Raw genomic sequence first — 21,269 nt, 5'->3', positions numbered from 1 at the left:
CCATCCATCCATCCACCCACCCTTTCACTCCATCCATCCATCCTTACACTCCATCCTCCCTTTCACTCACTCATCCATCCATCTATCCTTTCACTATGCCAATCAATCATCCATCCTTTCACTCATCCTTCAACCTAACCACTCATCTATGCATTTACCCTTTCACTCACACATCCACCCACCCTCTCATTCGTCCATCCACCCTCCCTTTCACTCATCCATCCATCTACCCTTTCATCCTATCACCCGTCCAACTTCCCCTTTGCTCACCCATCCATCCTTTCTCCCATCCATCCTTTCACTCATCCATCCTTTCACTCATCCATCAATCCTTTCACTTTTCCATCCATCTTTTCGCTCATCCATCCTCCCTTTCACTCCATCCATCCATCTGCCCTTTCACTCCATCCATCTGTTCATTCTCCCTTTCACTCATCTCATCCATCAATCCATTTACCCTTCCTTTCACTCATCCATCTATTCTTTCACTTATCCCTCCTTTAGGTCATTCATCCATCCATCTATTCATCATCCATCCGTCCCTTTGTCTGCCAAGTTTCAGACAGAAGAGACCCATCAAGAACTCCATCCCGCTGTAGCTTCTAAATCTGGAGGACCACTCCATCCCAGCATAGATCCATCAATCCATCCATCTATTTATCCTTTTGTTCATCCATCTATTAACCCTTTCATTCCGTCCATCTTCCACCCTTTCACTCCACTCATCCATTCACCCTTTCAATAATCCATCCATCTTTTCTCATCATCCATCCACCATTTCACTTATCCATCCATTCACCCTTCCATCCATCCACCCACCCTCTTTCAGTCATCCATCCATCCATTATTTCACTTATCCATCTATCCACACGTGTATCCATTCATCCACCCTCACTTTCACTTATCCAGTCATTCTTTCAGTCATCTATCCTTACATCCATCTCCTCACTCATTCAGCCACCCTTTCACTCACTCAACCAACCAACCACCCTCCTTTCACAATATTTAGGAGCCTTTGTCTGCCGAGCTGCAGGCAGAAGAGGCCCACCAAGAACTCCACCCTGCTTAAGCTGCGAAAGCAGGGGGGGGGGAGTTCACATCACCCCTGCTGGTTACGTAAGGATCCTATTATCGCTGCTCAACACTCTCAGAGGCCAGGAACTGATTGAGTGTCTCACTGTCGCAAAGGTCAGAGACTGAGGACCTCAGAATATGGAACAATGTTGCAAACTCTTAACTTTAATGGAGACTTGGGGGTTTAGATTTGATTCTGAACTGATGCCTGCTCTTCTAGTACAGTAAACAGTGCCATTTTGGCCTTTGTGCACCATGCAGCACACCATAAATTCAACAGGCTCCAAGTGGAAATGTTGCTTGGTCAAAAGGTCAATTCATCAAGCCACCCGGGATGGCCTTTCTCAGCCCCAAAATGAGCATCTTCACACTCCTTTTTCAAGCTAGTCAGAGCAGACACTTTCGGCATGTGACATTAAAGGCTGCTAGGAAACAGCTGGAAGAAACCAGGAAAGTGTGATTATTCTTTGACTAAGGGGGTCAAATAACCTTTTGAGCAGCCAAGAACCACGCATCAGGCATTAGACTAACGCACTTCAGTGTGGTGGTCCGCATCACCGCAATCGAATGCATTATCACGCGTATAGCTTTGAGCTTTGATAGGCTTTATTCGATAAAAAAAATTATCATAAAAGCATTTTACAGAATAAAAAAAAAGTTATATGTAGAATTTTTCTTAAAAAGACAGTTAAAAATTCAGCACAGATAATAAAATAAAACAGAAGAGGAAAATATAACATCATGTCTTTAAAATAGTGATTAGTCCATAGGTCTGAGGTTTCCATTACGGCAGAAAGGAAGGTTACAACCCATATTGTTCCCCGACTTGCGGTGAGCGCACTGGACCAAAAACAGAGTTTCTTGTTAGGCAGTTGTAGTTGCCTTGCAATTGTCACAATACTTTTGTCTGATTAGCCAGGCACGCCCCAGGAATTTGGCCACACCACAAACAATTGTCAAAGAGGAGGTATCGGTTTTCAAGATGCGCAGGGCTGCAACATGGCTCATAAAGCCCAGTACCCTGCATGCTGGGTTGAGCCACTTTTCTCTGGCGTTTTTGTATGCCGGGCATGCCAGGAACAGATGGGCAATTGACTCCTCGGAATGGCCACAACTAGGACAAGGTTCGGGGACATGATTAGGATCTTTCCATTGTGAAGTAAAGCTGTTAACTTGCAGGGTACCAAATCTCATCTGGATATATAGGGATCTATCCCTAGGTGTCTGTATAAAATCGAGGTAGGGTTCCAGGCTGCAGGTGCTTTTATGCTCGAAGAAACCCTCTGTTAATTTCCCTGGTTTTTGGGTGGATTGATCCCGTTTCGACACCCATTCCCAGTAAACACGTTTAAGCTCCAGCTTGGAGGGGGGTGTCTGGGAAGCCCAGGCCTCGCTTATCCCGTATAGCGCTTCTTCAGCTTTCAAGCCGGAGCGCTGCTTATGTCCCAGACAGTGACTATTTGTTATTAGCAGGCAGTGTGGGTTGCTGTAACAGGCTTGGGGGCTGGCTCAAGCAGCTCGCTCTGGACAGGGCTGGCTCCAATGTTTCAATCACCGCCGCCACGCAGCAAAGTAACTGACCCCACTGGCACGTCGAGCCTGAAATTCAGGGTTTAGTTTGCCCAATCAACATCCTGACTAGGGCCTGGTTGGGGTCACGTTTGCAGCTAGCACAGCCGGGACACAGGAGCTGCAGCTAAACTCGCACTGTGTGGCCCACTGACCGGTGTGTTTGAGATTCAGATTGGACCCGCACGGCCCCTGCTGGAAGACTGGTGGTGCAGCCATGAGTGGTGTCACAGTCCTGGACACCACTCATGGCGTTACATCTGGTCCACTGTTCAGGCCAGTGGACCAGATGTAACGCCGCTCGTTGAGTCGAGTACCTGAAAGTGTCACAACATTATTAGTAAAGCAGGCCGGGCCGCCTGCCAGGCTCTCAACTTTCCCCTGCTGCACTCCCCAAGGGCCATGAGCCATCCTCACTGTGCATGGGGAAAGCACTGTTAGCCGTCCAGGCAGAGATTCAAAGGTGATGCACCTCCCCGAGACCCGGGCTGGCTCCAGCTGAGGTTAAAGTCAGTCTGGTCCTTGTGGTTAGGCCTCCCCCTCTGCCCTGTGGTGCTTTCACTGTGGTGGTTCTAATCATGCAGCATGTTTAACTCCATACATGTTTACAAGGAAGGTAGAAGTTTATTTAGGTGTTGGTGTCTTCAAACTAGTTACTTCCTCTGACATGAAAGCAGAACCGTCAAGTATATAACTCACTGACCCTTCTCACATGTATTTTAAATCACAGTGACAGTTTCACTAGGGAGCGATAGAGCTGAACATGTCTTACTAAAAACACGAGCGCCGAGGGCCTTCTTTACAAATCTCTTCTATGAAGCACATGTGATTTCCGAAGATGCAAGTAAAAAAATAGATTGCTCTAAGTTGCAGTCCATTCAGTTAAATTCATAGGAATGTCTTGTCACACATATGCGGTGCACTATAGCACACCATAACATGTATTTTTGTAATGCAAATGTTCATCCCTCTGCTTTTAATGACAGGTGTTTATTGGTACTCATGCCACTCAACCCAGAGCAAAGAAATACTAAGTGAACCTGCCAATATTTAAACCGGTGACCATGAGGCGAATCACAGAATAAATAGTGGATGCATTAGTGCACTGAGCAACCAGACCCAACTAGGAGTAGGGTTTGCATTTTGCTTGGACCTAGCTTTGGGACTAGCTAGTTGCTGTGGTCCTCACATTTAGAAGTTCATCTCTATTAAGTCTCAGACACTGCGCCTCTGGAGAGTGTTAATCTGACTAAAAAAACTTAATTTTCTTTAAGCCTGCCTAGCTGTGATCTAAATTAGTGCCTCTCCCTCTCAGCTTTCTATTGCGGCGGTGCTTAGCTGCTTAGTGCTCATGTCGCCGGCAGCAGTCCAGTGAGTCTGCGAGTCACTCAGCTGAATATAATTAAATTATGAACATCTTCCAGACTGCTTTATCTATTTTCCGCAAATTTGATTAGAGTCTGATAAATGTAAGCTGTTTAACAATTATTTCTTATGCTTTGCAGCAGTTAGAGTTTCTCGTTGCTCAAATGAGTGTCATTTCTTATATTTATGTGTTTCTCTCGTCTTCATTGCTTGTTTTTGCTTGCGAAAAAGTGTCACTCATAGTCGTTGAATGTTACTCATAATTACACACATGTCACACATAGCAATCTAAGACCTTGGAAGCTTTGTTCGAGTTCCTCAGCATTTTGAAATCTGCCCCTTTTCAATAGCTAGGTGCAATGAAGAGGAAGTCCTAGAGCTACAAAGAGAAAAATGCAGGAGCAAACTAGTAGATTAGGTGGTGAAGAACACAGACACCAAAAGTCACTGGAGCATTTAAAACGTGTTACACTGTGGGTCAAAGCAACCTTAAAGAGGTGAAAACTGCAAACGACATACAGGAAGTAAAAGAGCCTTCATTCATGGGAATGAGGATCTGGTCTTAATTCAGGGACAGTGTTAAATATAAGCTCAATTTACTCCCACAACCAGGTGGTGGCGAATCATGGACAACCTAGGAAAGTCAGCCTTCGTTGGTTACACTTTTGGGCAAGCTTAAGGAGATCCACCTGACTAATTTTGTATCAGTCAAACCAAATTGTATCCATGAACTTATTTGATGTAAATGTGTATTGGCAGAGTGCATGTTTAAATCTGAAATTCTTCAAGGCAAAGCCTCTGGAACTTCGAGATTCTAAAGATGAAGGGATGTTTTTATATTTGTCTCATTACATTTGGATTTTTTATTTGGCATTTTACTACACAGTCACCTCTGCCCATATTCCCATACAGGTAAAACATTTAGTTTTCAGAAGAAATTGTGCACATTCCACATCATCTAGAAAAATACATCTTATTTTGCTAATAATTCTTTCACCTTCAGTTAAGATTTGATCAATATTGAACTACAACCCATTGCTAGCGTATGTGATATATGCCTTGTCTGGGCTAGTATTCAGAAATGTACACCTGAAAAAGGAAAATATGTCCTCACTACATACAAATATAATCGCTATACAGAAAGCCAGTTGACTGCAACCACCCCCATCAACGGAGTAGTATTTGAGTGAGATGAGTTTCAGGTACTGATCAATTCTATGAGTTATCACAGGAATGATTTGTGAAGCCCAAACCCTCTTTCGAGACAGAACGTCACACTCAAGAACATTTGGAACAATGGATCTATTTTAGAGATTTATTTCAAAATCAAATTCCTATCCCAGTAGGCACAATGTGAAAAGTAGCCATAATAAAACATCAATAGAATAATAGCTGCAATGTTTACAAGAAGTGTGAACAGCAAAAACAAATATTGCAACGTATATGTTAAAGCATAAAGTATTCTGTGCAATCCCACAAGCACCTCTTTGGTTAACTAAACTAATGTTAACACCAAACAAAGGGCCTAACTTGAGTTTTAAAGATCACACCCACATACAGCATACCCGCACTAGGGCTAATGTTCAATGTTATTGCATTGTCTTGTGTGTGTTTGCAGGCAGGCTGATAAGCCCAATACGTGATGGGTAAATGTTCTTCCCATTAGCCTCCAGCAAAGGTAGGTGAGACAATTCTGAATGGCCTGTCTCATGTCCTCATGTCTCTGTCTTCTGGCATGAAGTTCCTCTCTAACCCATCACACTCTGTTCTTAGTTAATATAACATTATCTGGTCACTGTTGATTTTTTCAGAATAAACAACAGAAAAAGGCTTGATTAAACTTTGACTTAATTTCATTCTGTGAAACTGTGTCAGTTATATAGAAATTAACTTATCAACATCCATGAAACCTTTTGTCACTCAAAAACAATTAGAACAGAGAGTTAAAATTCAGATTAAATGCTATGAATATTTTCAAGCAAACGTGATCATCATGTTACAATGAATAATGTTGTTAATAGATGTGCATTCTATATTTCTCATTAAACCTTATTAGAACATTGGAATGATGGTAGCTCCATTGAAGAGTATGGAGTGCTCCGAGCTTATAATGGCTGGAATAAGTCCGGAGCTCCAACATTCCAATGTTTCTTTGTTCACAGCTCTGGCTGTGAACAAAGGCTTCAGGGAGCCTGAGGGGATTCCAATCCCCTCACGCTCCCAAAAGGCTTTGTTTTATTTGTTAGAACATTCTGCCCTCTAATGGCAGAATGTTCGAATAGCCTCATAGCCCTTCGTAGCTGGGCTATGCCGGCTAATAAAGTACCTCTCCCTTGTTAAAGGCCCTCGCCTTCGGCTCGGGCCTTTAGCCAGTATTGCCCGCTACGGCGGGCTATAAGGCTATAATAATTGACCTTTGTATCTCAAGAAGTGGAATACCTAGAAAGGAAAAGTATGATTATAAAAGATCCTAGAATGTCCCAGTCTTATGTAAAAAATAAGACAATGACAACCAATAGTTCCAATTTCTTTTCTGCTAAATAGCCTTCACACATAGGTTGCTTAGCTGTATAATGTCAGGGCACAACATCCTCACCACAGACCTCTAAGTACTAAGTAGCCTGCTGGCCGGTCACACTTATGGCCTGACTGTGAGAGCCCTGATTAGGTTCCACTATGTATTTATACATCTAGATTCAGAATGTATCAGGTGCGATAATTTCTGCCTATGCTATGAGATGTTAGTTTGGAAACAGGGAATAAACTTTAGATTTTGGTGTTCACTGTAAATAAAATGTTCATCTTAGTAAATAGCAGGTCTTTTACGCTATTACATTCCAGCAGTTTGACCTGCAGAAATTTACCTGCGGATCCGGACTTGATCACACACAATAAAATACGTTTATTAAATTCCCCACAACTTGGACTTCTGATTACTGTGCAAACGGGTTTGCATAGGGATCGCATTTCTCATAGACTAGGTGTAATCAGGCCCTTTTTCTAGAAAAAGATGGAATTTTATTTTTAGCTCTTATGGTCCGGAGTTATTATTTCAAACCACTTTTGGACCTTAACCCCTATGTTCCATTTCCCATTGTACAGTTCATCAGCCTTTGGGTTCCACGAGTGCACTTGTCAATCACAAATCTTGACCTGACCAGCCAGTTTCAACTACCTGCCACCAAAGATTAGTTTGTTCACATACAGAATTGTAAGTGGTAGGTTCATGGCAGCAAAATATAACCCCCTGGTTTAACCTTAGACTCAATAATTAGTGAATGTATATTGCCCCTTTTGAATTGCATCTTGGCACAGATTGTGACAACTAGACCTGCAGTATCCATATTACCTGAATATGAAGACTTTGAACAACTACATTTTGAACTGGATTGGGGTATGTTACAATTTTGATGATTACTTATGAATTGTCTTGGTTGTTAGACTGCTGTGGATGGAAGCTCGGCCAGTGGAGGTCGGCCCTACTAACTAACCCTGGGCCACTGATAAACTAGGGCAGAGGTTAGGCATATATTAGTAAATTTGTTGCATTATGTCTCCTACAATTTCCCCATCATCTGTATGTGTTTAAACAAAAACTGGAGCAGCCTGAGAGTTTATGAAGTTTACTGAGAATGGATTAACAATTTTCCATAATATGGGTCATATATAATTTTTAAAAAGAGAGCCTTGACTGAATATTGGCTATTCAGTGTGATTAATGGTGTCATAAAGTATCTAGTTTCTAAACCCTCTACCATCTCCTAAATTCAATAATTACTCAAACCCCCCTCATTTACTTGGAAGGTTAAATGAACAAAGGGTTTAACTTGGTTATTTAATTTATGTGCAGTCGTGCCTGAAGTCCTGGGTTATCAGTGGTTAATGTAATGACAGTACCCTTCAAGGATGATGGCCAATAAATATGGACTCTCCAAAGATCCATAAAAACCCCTTACTGCAATGTTGCAAAAACTGGCTGTAAATGAGTTCATTCCATTTACAGAGTCTGCTGCAGATGACCTGTCATCTTGTCATCTTCTGGATTGACTGGTGGTATCTAGTAATCATAAACACTCAATGACGTTATGTAGTTAGTGAACAACCAGAATGGTCTGTTGCAGGGTTATTTGCTAAATTTTGAATAATAGGAACGGCCAATTCCAATCTTTTTCCTCTCTATTGATGTTCCAGCTTTAAGGAATTCTACGAGCTTGAACCCAAAAAGTTCCAGAACAAGACAAATGGAATCACTCCACGGCGCTGGCTTCAACTTTGCAACCCTGGTCTGACCGACATTATTGCTGAGGTACTTCAATATGCCAAGGTTCAAATGTACAGTGTGGATTGAGATTTTCAGCACAACTACGTTTGGATGCAGCGTTACGTGGTCTGGTATGAATGGTACAAGCAACTGCAAATTTGTAATGCCTGTAACTGCATAAATGTTGATCTCAGGAGCTTGCTGTTATTTGGGAATGATGCCCCTTTTTCTTTTGAAAGCATTTCATCTGGGTCGATAGGGCTGTATGCTGTTGGTGTGTTGAGGTAGAATGTTGTGCAGTGCTGGAAATGGAAATACTTTTCTCTAGGAACCCACAAATAGGGAAGGTGTGGGGGCAGCAGCAGCAAACCACTGATCCGTCCTAATAAATTATACTGAGTATCCTGATCATCTGGGCACTAAGGGGCCCATTATGATCGCGGACGGACTTGAGTCCGTCCGCGACCATAGAGGAGGAGGGAACCTCCGCATGGCCTGCGGAGTTCCCTCCTGTCCAATTAGGATGTGACCGCCACCCTGGCGGTCAAATCCTCTGTTTTTACCATTGCGGCGGGTGCGGCTTCAGCTGCACCCGCCGCAATGGTAAAAATGCATACATTGCATTTGTATGCAGAAAGCGGCAGGCACCGTGCGGTGCCTGCCGATTTCTGCATACAAATGCAGGGGGGTACCATAGGTACCCCCATGTGCACCCCCCACCCCACCTTCACCCAGGGGGCCCGCAACGGCCCCCGCAGTGAAGTTCCACATGCTTTTCCACGGCGGAAAACCCGCAGCGGAAAAGCACTTTTTAAAGCCCATCCTAATATGGCTGGCGGTGTCTGAGAGACACCGCCACCATATTAGAGCTTTTCCGCCGCGGTTGTAAGCCACCCGCGGCGGAAAAGCTGCGGACGGAAACCAGGACCCACCAGCCATCCTAATGTGGCGGTGGGTCTTTGATGGGTCCGCTGTGGTCTTTCCGCATCCTCCGGGCCAGCGGTGGCTACCGCCGGCCTGGAGGATGCGGAAAGAGCACAATCGTAATAGGCCCCTTAGTACCTCACTTCTCAAGCGCAGCACTCAAACTTCAGAAGAAAGTGTGATTCGCTGAAGCATAGTTTATTGTCTAAATAACTTCAAACGTCTCTCAGTATAAGCGCAAGGGAGGCCCCTTGTGGCACTCTGAGTTAAGAGCTACACAGGAGCAGCATGTCTGACGCCATTTTATGGTCACTGACAAAGATGGATATAGCTTGTGTTCTTATTCCTCGGCTCCTAAATCCCAAATTCTGTTGGACTGACTTACAACTCTCAACTGACAGACATTCTTCTGCACCTCGAAGCCATCTCCAATGTTCCATTGATGACATCAAAGGGGACTTCATCTCTAACTGGCACAGGGACATTCTGCACTAAAGAACACATACTTGTTGTATGTGCTGTACAGATATATATTAAGACTTCCTGGTGAAACACGCACCAGATCAATAAACAAGACAAATGGTACTCGTAATCCTGATCACACTAAATGACACTAGATAACCAGTGCAGTGCACCAGCATCCACTTATGATAAAAGGTCATTCCAATGCAGGGATGTAAATTATCAACCTCATGGGCACTCCAAATCTCCCCAAGCATATAATGAGAAAAATGGATGACAGAAAGATATTTTGTAACATAAATGCATTCATACAAGATGTGTGTGTCACTAGAAATAAATGCATTGGTTTACGCCCATGCAGCCAATTAAATACCTTCAAGAGCTTTGCAACAAAGTTTTTTTTCTGTTTTTCATAAACAAAATCCAGGTAATTCTGTGTCAGTGCAACTGAGCACAACCTGCACCCTGGTACTCTCACAGAGGTCTAAGCAGGGTGACTGGAATTATGTGAAGCTGACGCTGCTATGTTTTCTGCATCATTGTGGATTTCGTTTGACACATAATCCTTCTTCTGCTGCATATTTAGTAGATTTCAACAAAAATGGATTGTCTCAGATTGAGAAAAAGTTACTAAAAAGCACCACAATACAAGCTCCATGAATGAAACATTTAGTATTAACTTTAAGGAGGGTTTGACTAAAGTAGACTCCTTGCTGTCCTCTTGGAACCACTTGTTTAATCCTGGCGGGACCAAGCAGACTCGATTAAAATGATGATTTCACATATGCTCTTATATATTGTCTCCATGATTTTAGTCAATATTCCTTGATTTTATTATAATAAGATTGATTTTATCCTCCTTAAATGTTTATTGAGTAAAATAAAATTCAGGATATTATTAATTTACTCTAGAAATATAAACTAGAAGGTGGAGTCAATTTTCCAGATCCGAGCCTGTACCATAAAGCCTTTTGCCTCCGACAGACCTCTCTGTTACTCAACGAAAATTATTTTTCTCTTTCCCCATTATGGATTGATGTAGAGAAAATGTTGATTAAATCATTTACGCCACAGTAAGTTATTTTTCTAGCCTCCTTCTCTTCTCTTGCAGCTACTCCACTTTTTAAACATATTTGTATATTACTAAAATCCTGCTGTTCCCTGATACGATTCATTGTGATACATTATTGCTTATGCTTTTATGGTAAAACAAACCAAATAAACTCAATAATAAAACACTATATTGGAGATCTTGTAGAGAAAGAAATATTATTTGGGTTGCTGCACCCATTTTGTTCCTTCAATTTCAAAAGTCCTTTCAACACCCTAAGTAATTTCAGACTCTGTTTACTCTTTTGTTGAATATAGTGTTGGATATTTTCCTATCTCTAGAGGATACGGTTACTCCAGCTTTTAACGTTCAAACCTTCTCATGTCTCCTGACTTTGTACCCCAAAGTTTCTATGATGTATACATATTTTCATCTGTCAATTATTCAAGGACCAAATCCAACGTAGAGCTACTTTGGGAAGCTAATCTGGGTTTTACCCGGTCAACTATGTTTTGGAATAAAATCTGGTCTAAAATTCAGAAGACATCTAGAAATCCTGTTATTCATTTTTAACAGATTTTATGCTGCTCCATCTCTTATGGCTACCTTCTCTCTCTCTCTCTCTCTCTCTCTCTCTCTCTCTCTCTCTCTCTCTCTCTCTCTAAAGAAAGAGAGAGAGAGAGAGAGAGAGAGAGAGAGAGAGAGAGAGAGAGAGAGAGAGCGAGAGAGAGAGAGAGAACAGTTTCGAATGTTGGTAATGTAATTATTACAACAGTGATATGATGCCTATATTATTCTGGTTCCCATACACTTCATCCTTTTCGTACAAAGTCTGAAGTCAAATCAAATTAATATTTCACACTCAGTGCCCTTTTAATGTTATATACCTTTTGCTTGGTAGCTTAGTTGATCCTGAAGATGACCCTGTCCTTTCTAAAAATAGGTTGTTGGATTTATTGTTAGCTTTTGCCTTTCAACAAATAACTATTAATTGGAAATATTTCTGAAATATTTAATACAAAGCTTGGCTGTATAATGTATGTTATCATCATAGATTAGAAAATGCTTTTATGCCATCTAGCGGATATAGAGTTAAAGTGATTTATACTGGTTACCACTTACAACTTTTTTAGCTAACAGGCCCAAAAATGTTTCATCCGTTTTATCAACAAGGGTAACCCAATTAAGTCAGCTAGGGACCATGGGAATCAGTTATTAACACAACAGCGGTCCCTACTAAAGAACCGAAAATGTGCAAAACGAAAATGAATACAGACTCAATCACTACTGTATTGGTAAAGAACTTGTCCAGCCGGACAGAGGTTCAATATTTAATTTAAGAAACAATTTAAGAGAATAAGGAAAGAAAAATACTGAGAGTGGGGCACAAGCCTGTGTCCAACTACAGAGACAATTGAGACATACAATTTGGGAGACATACAAAGGCGGTGGGGGGAGGTTCAGGCGATGCTCAAGGTTCATTTTTCAAGAAGATAAGTAATTAAACAAACAAATCTCAAGTAACTGCTCTACACAAACAATTAAATGTATCAAACGTATATGTTTGAGCAGTTTTAAAGTGTCAACGACGTTTCGATTCCAACCATAAATAAAGGGATCCTCTTCAGGACATAAAAATATGCATGCCTGTACTTGAGTGCTTAAATAAACTCCATCACATTACACAATTTAAAATGGGGAGGAAAAGTTGGAAAAAATAACAAAACAAAACTAGATATTAAAGCATATGTGCAAAGACTCCAAAGCTTGTCCGTTATAGTTGATTCAGAATACAATGTCGCAAATTAGAAATGGTGAGCGAAGGGGCGGCTAAGTGAGTACATATTACAATTTTAACCAGTTTGCATCAAAGTGGTACACAGATTTAAACGGGCAGAAAGGAAGGGGCAAGAGATGGTGTAAACGGCGCAGTGACAAGGTAAATACAATTCTGGCGCAGTGACAAGATGTATGGAGTGTGATCAGAACAGCGTGTTTAATAGGAGTAACCTAATGCTCGTGGAGCCGCGGGGGTAGCGAGGCAAGGGAGCCTTACCAGCATAGGATGCTGCTAGCAAGTGCAGGGGTATGAAGCCAAGTTCGCAGTATGAGATTGCCCGTGGGATCCGGATCAATTACCCTAAAGAGGAAAGGTGCAAGGTAAGGCGCTGGGAATAGTGAAGTGTTGAGTAATGAGAGCTATGGTGAGGGGCTCACCTGAAGTGGCGGTTCGGTACAGCCGGAAGGGAATAGTGGTCAAGTGGAGGGAGCCAAAGCCGTGTGCTCCATGCTGGCCGAATTACCTGTGGGAGAAGCACTGGGGGTATCAAGGTGGGCGACAGAGGGCGTGGAGGCGATTGGGTCCGAGGGAAGGAGGATCATGCTTACCTACGGCCGAGTTAATGCCGTGTGTATACTGGAGTCTGTGGTTAGGTGAAGAATCCACCTAGAGTTCCTTGTTGGGGAAGGGTTTGTGTCAATGCGTGGGAGCCACAGCCATGTACTTCTGGCGGTCGGGTCGCCTGAGGAAAAGGAACCAAGGGTCAGATATGGGCGACGGGTGGAGATGAAGACTCGGGTGGGAGGAGAGGGAGAGTTTCACGGGCTTACCTTAAGCCGTCAGTGAGGCGGGTAGATGCGGGGGTCTGCTTCCACAATGGGATAGAAGGAAGTCTTTGCACAGATGCTTTAATATCTACTTTTGTTTGTTATTTTCTCTAACTTTTCCTCCCCATTTTAAATTGTGTAATGTCATGAAGTTTATTTAGGCACTCAATTACAGGCATGCACATTTTTAAGTCCTGAAGATGATCCCTTTATTTATGGTCGGGATCGAAACGTCGTCGACACTTTAAAACTGCTCAAACATATACATTTGATACATTTAATTGTTTGTGTAGAGCAGTTACTTGCGATTTGTTTGTTTAATTACTTATCTTCTTGAAAAACGAACCGTGAGCATCACCTGAACCTCCCCCCCGCCTTTGCATGTCTCCCAAAGTGTATGCCTCAATTGTCTCTGTAGTTAGACACAGGCTTGTGTCCCACTCTCAGTATTTTTCTTTGCTTATTCTCTTAAATTGTTTCTTAAATTAAATATTGAACCACTGTCCGGCTGGACAAGTTCTTTGCCAATACAGTACTGATTGGGTCTGTATTCATTTTCGCTTTGCACATTTTCTGTTCTTTAGTAGGGACCGCTGTTGTGTTAATAACCAAAAATGTTTCAAACACAATGTGTACATTATCAGTGAATTTTAAACTGCCATGAACTCTCTGGTAATCTCACAAACTATATAACATGGTTATTAAATATATATGTTATTCTACTGATCTTCTCTATATGATGAATTTAATTTACATGTATGCTTTGTATGTTTATTGCTTATTCTTTTTACATTCCTTACAGTCAGTCCGGATTGGTCTCCTTCCCCTTCTCTCCTACTCCAAGGAAAACTAAAAAAATAAAACACTTTATTATATTAACTGTAGTTTGTTCTTAATATGTTTGAGGTTGCTCTGTATTTTTTTTGTGTATTGTTCATGATTTATCGTATGGCTCAATAAAGCTTTTAAACACTACTGGGAGAGCATGTAGCCTAACTGCTAGGGCGGTCGACCTAAACAATGGGGAACCGGGTTCGAATCTCTGCAACAACGCTCAACATCCTGTGATTCAGGGCAAATCACCTAATCTCCCTGCGCCTAACAAAAATGAATCTGTACTTATGTAAAGTAACTGGCGCTCATTTAAAGTGCTCTGATACCTGATACCTACGGGTCAAGTTCGCGCTATATAACGTCCTCCCCCTCCCCGCCCCAAATAGAAAACTATAAAGCGCTACACAGTGGCAGACCATTTGCAAAGGTTATGTGATCACCTTAAAGTTATACTGGTACTAATGAGATGAAATTATTTGACCGAACTGTGTTAATGTGTATTAAAAAGATAAAATAGTAAAATAATATTTCCAGTGAATGTGCTGCGTTATGCCACACAATGGCATTTCTTCTGGAAAGTATTCTTTTTTACATTATTGAAGCATGTCTACACAGCTTGATCAAGTAGTTCCGATTTTTTATGGTTTTTTTTTAAATAAGAGCATAAACCATAGCTTTTGTTAGGACCCTACCACTGGAGCTGCCAAAATGCTGGGGTTACTACATTTCAAAGACTACCTAATTTTGATTCCAACTCATTCCTCTTCCTTCCACCATTCTACACTTCCTACTCATTTTCTCAATCTTAGAGGTCCTTTATCATCCGTGCTTCCTCCCTTTGTTACTGTTTTCCTATCTTTCTCTTCTTCTTTCTTTCTCCCTTTTCTGCCTTTCTCTCACTTGCTCTGGGCCAAAGTCTGATAAAGAAAAATACGTCCCAGCACCAAAACTTGAGTGCACAGATGGTTGTAAGTAGATTGCCCGAGGAAAGTAAGCACTGCCCACTAGTGAAACCATCCTTTATCCTAATCACTGGTGAACTTTTTCTGTGAAATGCAACGGGCATATGATGGAGCAACAGTTGAGACATCAACACCGTTAAGAGATAAATAACTTAAATGTCAAAGCCCAAACTAAAGAGAGTAGACATGTTTTGTAGAAATAGGTTGGTGTTACACCTATCTCTGAAACATTAAAACATAAAACAATTATTGGTGTTCTGTGAATAAATATCAGAGTAGAACTCAGTGAAGTTTTGTAGGTAGTCTCATTTCTAGTTAACTGAATTGACATGGTTAAAACCTCCTGGTTTTTAAGTTAGTGGGAAAAGTATCCTGAATCCGAGCCGTCCAACTCCCCAGATGCAGATCCACCTCTGGAATGAATCTTAACTAATCTCTGAGATTAATATCAGAGCCCAATCTATGTTTTCTACCTTAACGATGTGGATGGAACTTCTTGATCATTCAGAGATACACATAATTTGTTTGAGTGCAATACACTTCATAATGTTTTAGCTTTTGTACCATTGGGCAGCTAGAGACAGATAGTCCAGTTCAGATAAATGTGGAACAACGTGAGATTTAGGTGTTTTTCACACCAAAACCCTCATGTTTACCTGTCCTGTCCTGTTTCCTCTGTTAAACTCCTACAGAGTTAGCTGTCCTGTTTCCTCTGTTAAACTCCTACAGAGTTAGCATGCTGATATTTAGCACAGCTGTGGACTTTGTTTCACCCAGTAGTTATTGGTTGTGATAAAGTCTGTGTTCACATAATTCCGACTCCTTCTCAAATCGCAGTGCTTGTAATGAGGGCGTATGCATCTCATGCTTCGTGTTACACCATGCTTTGAATTGCTGTGCTGAAGCTAAGATTCAGATGTCATTTTTCACAGTGGTACCTTTTTTATATCTCCTCAGCGAATTGGAGACGGCTTCCTGTCTGACTTAAGCGAGCTCAAGAAGTTGATGAAATTCGTTAATGATGAGGCATTCATCAGGGATGTGGCTAAAGTTAAGCAGGTAAAGTGTACACAAGTAGGAAGTGTTTGCGCCTTCACTTTTTATCCTTTTAAATATCAATTGATATTATTATAGAAGGATTCATTATTTAATATGGTGAAGTAGAGCAAGGTATTTCAATAAGCGCCGTGTTGGTTCACAATGTTTTGATGTGTTGACCGAAGACTATGTCTAAAATGGGAATTTTATTGTCTAATGAAAGAACAATAGAATGCCAGATTGCACTATCCATGTGATGACAGCTCAATGGATTTTATGGCATTGCTGCTAGTTTCTATTGCATATCATGGTTGTAATCATCCATAGAACATACCACCCTGTAGCCTAGTATACAGGCCCAATTTTGTGCTTAAGTTTCAAGGGTTCTTCCAGTGTACTGTTTTCTGATGGTCAAAGTATTAGTAAGGCACTCACTCTAGCCATATATGGGCCAGATTCACAACGGGAACCATACATCTGCTCTTGCAGATATAACATTGCTCATGGGTGTAGGCTTAAGGTTTCCCCTAAAATACAAAACTAAGCTGTAGTATGATTGGAAGGATGCATCAGTCACAACTTCCAAGTTGTGGAAGTTGTGACTGATGCACAGGAAAACATTATTCAAGGAGTTGAGGGACAATCCTTTCTTCTTTGCATTGAATGGATTGCCCCCAACTCAGACCATCTTCAGGGTGAGAAAGGCCAATATAGGAATTTGTTTATAGCCACACACTTAAGACTTTGTGTCACCAACTCTCAAAGCAAACCACTCGTTTGATCTTCCCAACTTGCTTAGATTTCACTTCTGCAGAAATCTATGCACTTGTGGCAGACAATTCCCCAGGAGTAAATTGATTTATGGCTGGTAGAAAACATTTATGAATGCCTGGTAGCTGTAAATCATGTAATTCGCACTAATAAACCGAATTCTGATGGATACATCTGCCAGTGGATTCCTCACCTTGTGAATATCCCCTGCGCCAGTAGCATTCGGAAACTTTTGTAGCTCTCCACGCCGACGAGGACGACGTCACAGAGGCACGGCTTCGCTCGTGACCTCGCTGACGTCACCGGAGCCATAAGAGCGCCTCATCGACGTGATGACGTCAGTTCCCTTTTTTCCGCGCCGTCGACACTAACCTTTTTTTGGGACCCTCCGTGGTTGTATTGCTACTTTGTGTTTTCTAGCTTGTTTCCTGTTCTTTTGTTTCTCTTTTCGGAAGATGTCGTCCAGAAAGTTAGGATTTAAGCCATGCAGGGAAGTGCGGTGGACACATGTCCATAACAGATCCTCACGACGATTGCGTATGGTGTTTGTCATCGGACCATGACGTCGAGGATTGCGCTTCCTGCAGGAAAATGAACCCGAAGGCTCTGAAAGAAAGGGAAGCCAAGCTGTTCATGGCGAAGATGCGTAAAGAAAAAAGGGGCCGGAGAAGATCGAAGTCAAGATCCAGGTCGAGGTCGGGCTCAAATTTGACGTCGGGTCATGCTTCAAAACCCAAGAAGCACAAAAAGAAGAAGAGGCACGGTTCTCAATGCCGTTCGCATAAGGAAGAGACTCAGACGTCGTCCTCGAAAGTCCATCGACATCGTGAGGACTATGTATCTCCTTCTCCTTCTCCAGAGAGAGAGACTTTTCCTGTGGCTTCACCGGCGCAGTCGCCGGCGCAGATTCCTTCTCCATCTCTGGAACATTCTCTGGCTCCGGTAGAAGAGGTACCAGTACCTGAAGGACCATCGACTCCAATGGATCCACTGTCGGCGCCGGCAGGCCCGAGTCCGGTGATGCCTATGCCTGAGCGTATTCCAGGCGAGAAGCCTCCTTTTCCTGGTCCAGGGCAAGACCCATTACATTTTCTTAATGCTATGTATGGTGTCTTTGCAAGGTCAATGTACCCCTCTGGTGCACCTTTGGGTCCCATGGGTCCTATGGCGTTCAATTTAGGGGTTCCTCAAGCCTAAGCTCAGGCTCCCTTTATGCCTTTTCTTCCTGCGGCTCCGTCCTGGCATTTCCCGGAACCGAGGAAGTCGACGCCGATTCCTCCATCTCCGGCGTCGTCAGCTCGACCTCGTTAGACTTCGGTTGTGCCCCTGGATCCGGGTTCGATGCTGGTTCCGAATCCATCGGAGCCGTGCACGACTCCGTCGGCGCCGGCCCCGAGGATAAGGGGCACAAAGATTGTTGGAGGAACAGCAATATAGGGAGGATGAGATAGAGGAAGGTAAACTTCAGGAGTCAGAGGAGTTTTTTGAAAACTTAAGAGTGGCAAGTGGTCTGGATATGTCACCAGAATGGCAACTCTCTCTTCCTTCAGAGGTTCCCTCAAAGGATGTGGCTCCCTACCACACTTTGATACGTAAGGCTGCTGATCTGTTAGGTCTACAACTCCCGACAGCGGAATTGAAATCCAACATTCTAACAGAGGTACTCCATTCTCCTTCTGAAGTAATAGAACCTTTACTACCAATCAATGACGCCATCACTGAACTGGTTATGGAGGTTTGGCAAAAGCCTTTTTCGGCTCCAGCAGTCTCAAGATCTGTTGCAAGGAGATACAGGGCGGCTCCAGGAGATCCAGAGTTTCTTACTTCACACCCTTCACCTGAGAGCCTAGTTATCCAAGCTGCCTGTTCAAAGAAATCGGCTGGTGCTTTTCCACAGATTCTGTGTGACAGAGAGTCAAAAAGACTGGATCAGGCTGCTAAAAAGGTGTTTTCTTCAGCGTCCATGGTACTTAAGTTCACTACTGCTACTTGCCTTTTGGGCAGGTACATTCATGCCTTAATGGATTCGGCTAAACTACTGGCCCCAAAGTTATCGGAGGAGGACAGAAAGAATTTCGATGAGGTCTTGTCTGACACGCAGGCTGCTGCACAACAGGTGATCCAGAGTGGTCTTGATACTGCGGACTCTGTGGCCAGGATAATGGGGTCTTCAGTTGCATCTAGAAAGAGTGCCTGGCTTAAGTCTTCTGAGTTTTCTCAGGATGTCCAGGCAACTCTTTTGGAACTCCTGTTTGATGGCTCAGGACTTTTTGGAAAGAAGGAAGATGCAGCTTTAGAAAGATTTAAGGATAGCAAGGCTACAGCCAAGTCCTTGGGTCTGCAGGCACATCCTAGGGGTTCCTCTTATAGAAAGTACAGAGGCTTTGGGAGGTCGTCCTTTCGGACTTACAAACAGCCTCAGCAGCAGCAGCAGCAGAACACCCTAGATAAGTCATATAAGGGCAGAAACAGAGGTCGCCCACGAGGTCATCAGCCCTCCTCCTCCTCCTCCTCCTCTACCTCTCCCCCTCTTACTACAGAAAAGCAGCCCTAGATCCACCATTCTGGATCATGTTGGTCTGTGGGGGGTCGGCTTACTAATTTTTTATAAGATTGGGAATTGGTCTCTACAGACCTTTGGGTTTCAATCTTGTGGAGAATGGGTATGCACTTTCCTTTCGGGAATTCCCTCCAAATTACCTTCCTTGTCAAGGGGTTTGCTCGGAGGACCACCTTCTTCTCCTACAGGAGGAAGTTCTCGCTTTATTAAAAAAAGATGCGAGAGAGCAGGAAAGGAGTCAGGGATGCTACTCCCGGTATTCCTTAATACCCAAGAAGTATGGCAGTTTACGTCCAATCCTGGATCTCAGGATCTTGAATCTATTTCTGAAGCAAGAAAAGTTTAAGATACTCACCCTAGCGCAGGTTCTTCAAGCGCTGCAGCAAGAGGACTGGATGGTGTCGATCAACTTGCAGGACACGTATTTTCATATCCCGATCCTGAAGTCGCACAGGAAGTATCTCCGTTTCCCGGTGGGGTCGCAACATTATCAGTTTGCGGTTCTCCCGTTTGGACTTACTACTGCACCTCAAGTCTTCACCAAGGTGATGGCAGTGGTGGCAGCCCATCTCAGAAGATCAGGGTTTCCAGTTATCCCCCATCTGGAAGACTGGCTGCTCAAAGCAGAGTCGCCAGATAAGGTGCTTCATCATCTGCAGGTGACACCTCAGCTGTTGTACGAATTGTTTTTTTCGATAAACGTGCCCAAGTCTCACCCAGTGCCCACTCAGCGCAACCTGTTGATAGGGGCGGTACTGGACACTACTGTCTGTCGAGCATTCCCTCCTCCCCAAAGGATTCTCGACATTCAGGAAATTATTCCCTTGTTTTACAGTGGAGCGGTCGTTCCAGTCCTGAAGGTCCTTCGCCTGCTCGGTCTGTTTGCTTCCTGCATTCTGTTGGTCAACCATGCACGCTGGCACATGAGGGTGCTCCAGTGGTGCCTCCGCAGGCAGTGGTATCAGCACAATAGAGACCTCAGGGAGTCTGTCAGGATCTCCAGAGAAGCTGCAGCCGATCTATATTGGTGGAGCATGGAAGGCAATCTGTCTCAGGGAAAGCCCTTCCACCTACCTCCATCGGTGGCCACAGTAATAACGGATGCCTCTACTCTAGGGTGGGGTGCTCATCTGGGGACCTGGAGATCAAGGGTCTTCGGTCTCCAAAGGAAAGGCTGTTTCACATCAACCTTCTGGAGTTACGGGTGATACTTTTGGCGCTCAAGGCCTTCCTCCCTTCCCGGTCAGTCGGTTCAAGTCCTAACCGACAACACTACCGCGATGTGGTATGTCAACAAACAGGGAGGAGTAGGGTCGCATTGTCTCTGCAGAGAGGCTCTGCGTCTCTGGTCCTGGGTTCAGGACAATCAGATTTGTCTGATGGCAAATCATGTGGCCGGAGTTCTGAACGTACGCGCAGACTGATAAGCGTGGCTCAAATCCACCCGAGTGACTTACCACACTCACCTATAGTTACTCAGTAAGAAGTCAGCCGGACAGTGGAGTAGAATAAACAAGGTATTTTATTTGGCCATAAACTCCCATATGAGAGAGCCCTGTCCGACCTCACCCCAAAGAGTGCGCCGAGAGGACTGACTCATATCATCACAGCAATACATTATAACATGGTACAGTGAAGCAAAACACGCCCCTTCTGGAAAAATACTGGACCCCAGAGAGAGGAACAAAGGCATCATACAAGAGGCATTTGCACCTGCAAAGGCAACATTTGGATATCTCTGCCCAAGGCCGCGGAGCCGGGCCTAAGCGTCTCTGGTGCATGAGAACATTA

The 21,269-nt window shown here is 43.3% G+C and overlaps 1 protein-coding gene across 1 annotated transcript in view; it reads left to right on the top strand.

The window, feature by feature from the left end:
• PYGB (glycogen phosphorylase B) overlaps positions 1–21,269 on the top strand; it is a 684,627-nt gene that overhangs the window by 454,539 nt on the left and 208,819 nt on the right. Inside the window, exons 12-13 of the mRNA XM_086927201.1 lie at positions 8,200–8,314; positions 16,067–16,168. Of these exons, the coding sequence (XP_086783327.1) occupies positions 8,200–8,314; positions 16,067–16,168 (217 nt within the window). The remainder of the gene's footprint in view (positions 1–8,199; positions 8,315–16,066; positions 16,169–21,269) is intronic.

The sequence above is a fragment of the Lissotriton vulgaris genome, chromosome 6 (assembly GCF_964263255.1).
Source record: "Lissotriton vulgaris chromosome 6, aLisVul1.2, whole genome shotgun sequence".
NCBI lineage: Eukaryota > Metazoa > Chordata > Amphibia > Caudata > Salamandridae > Lissotriton > Lissotriton vulgaris.
This window is presented reverse-complemented; position numbering and strand designations above follow the sequence as displayed.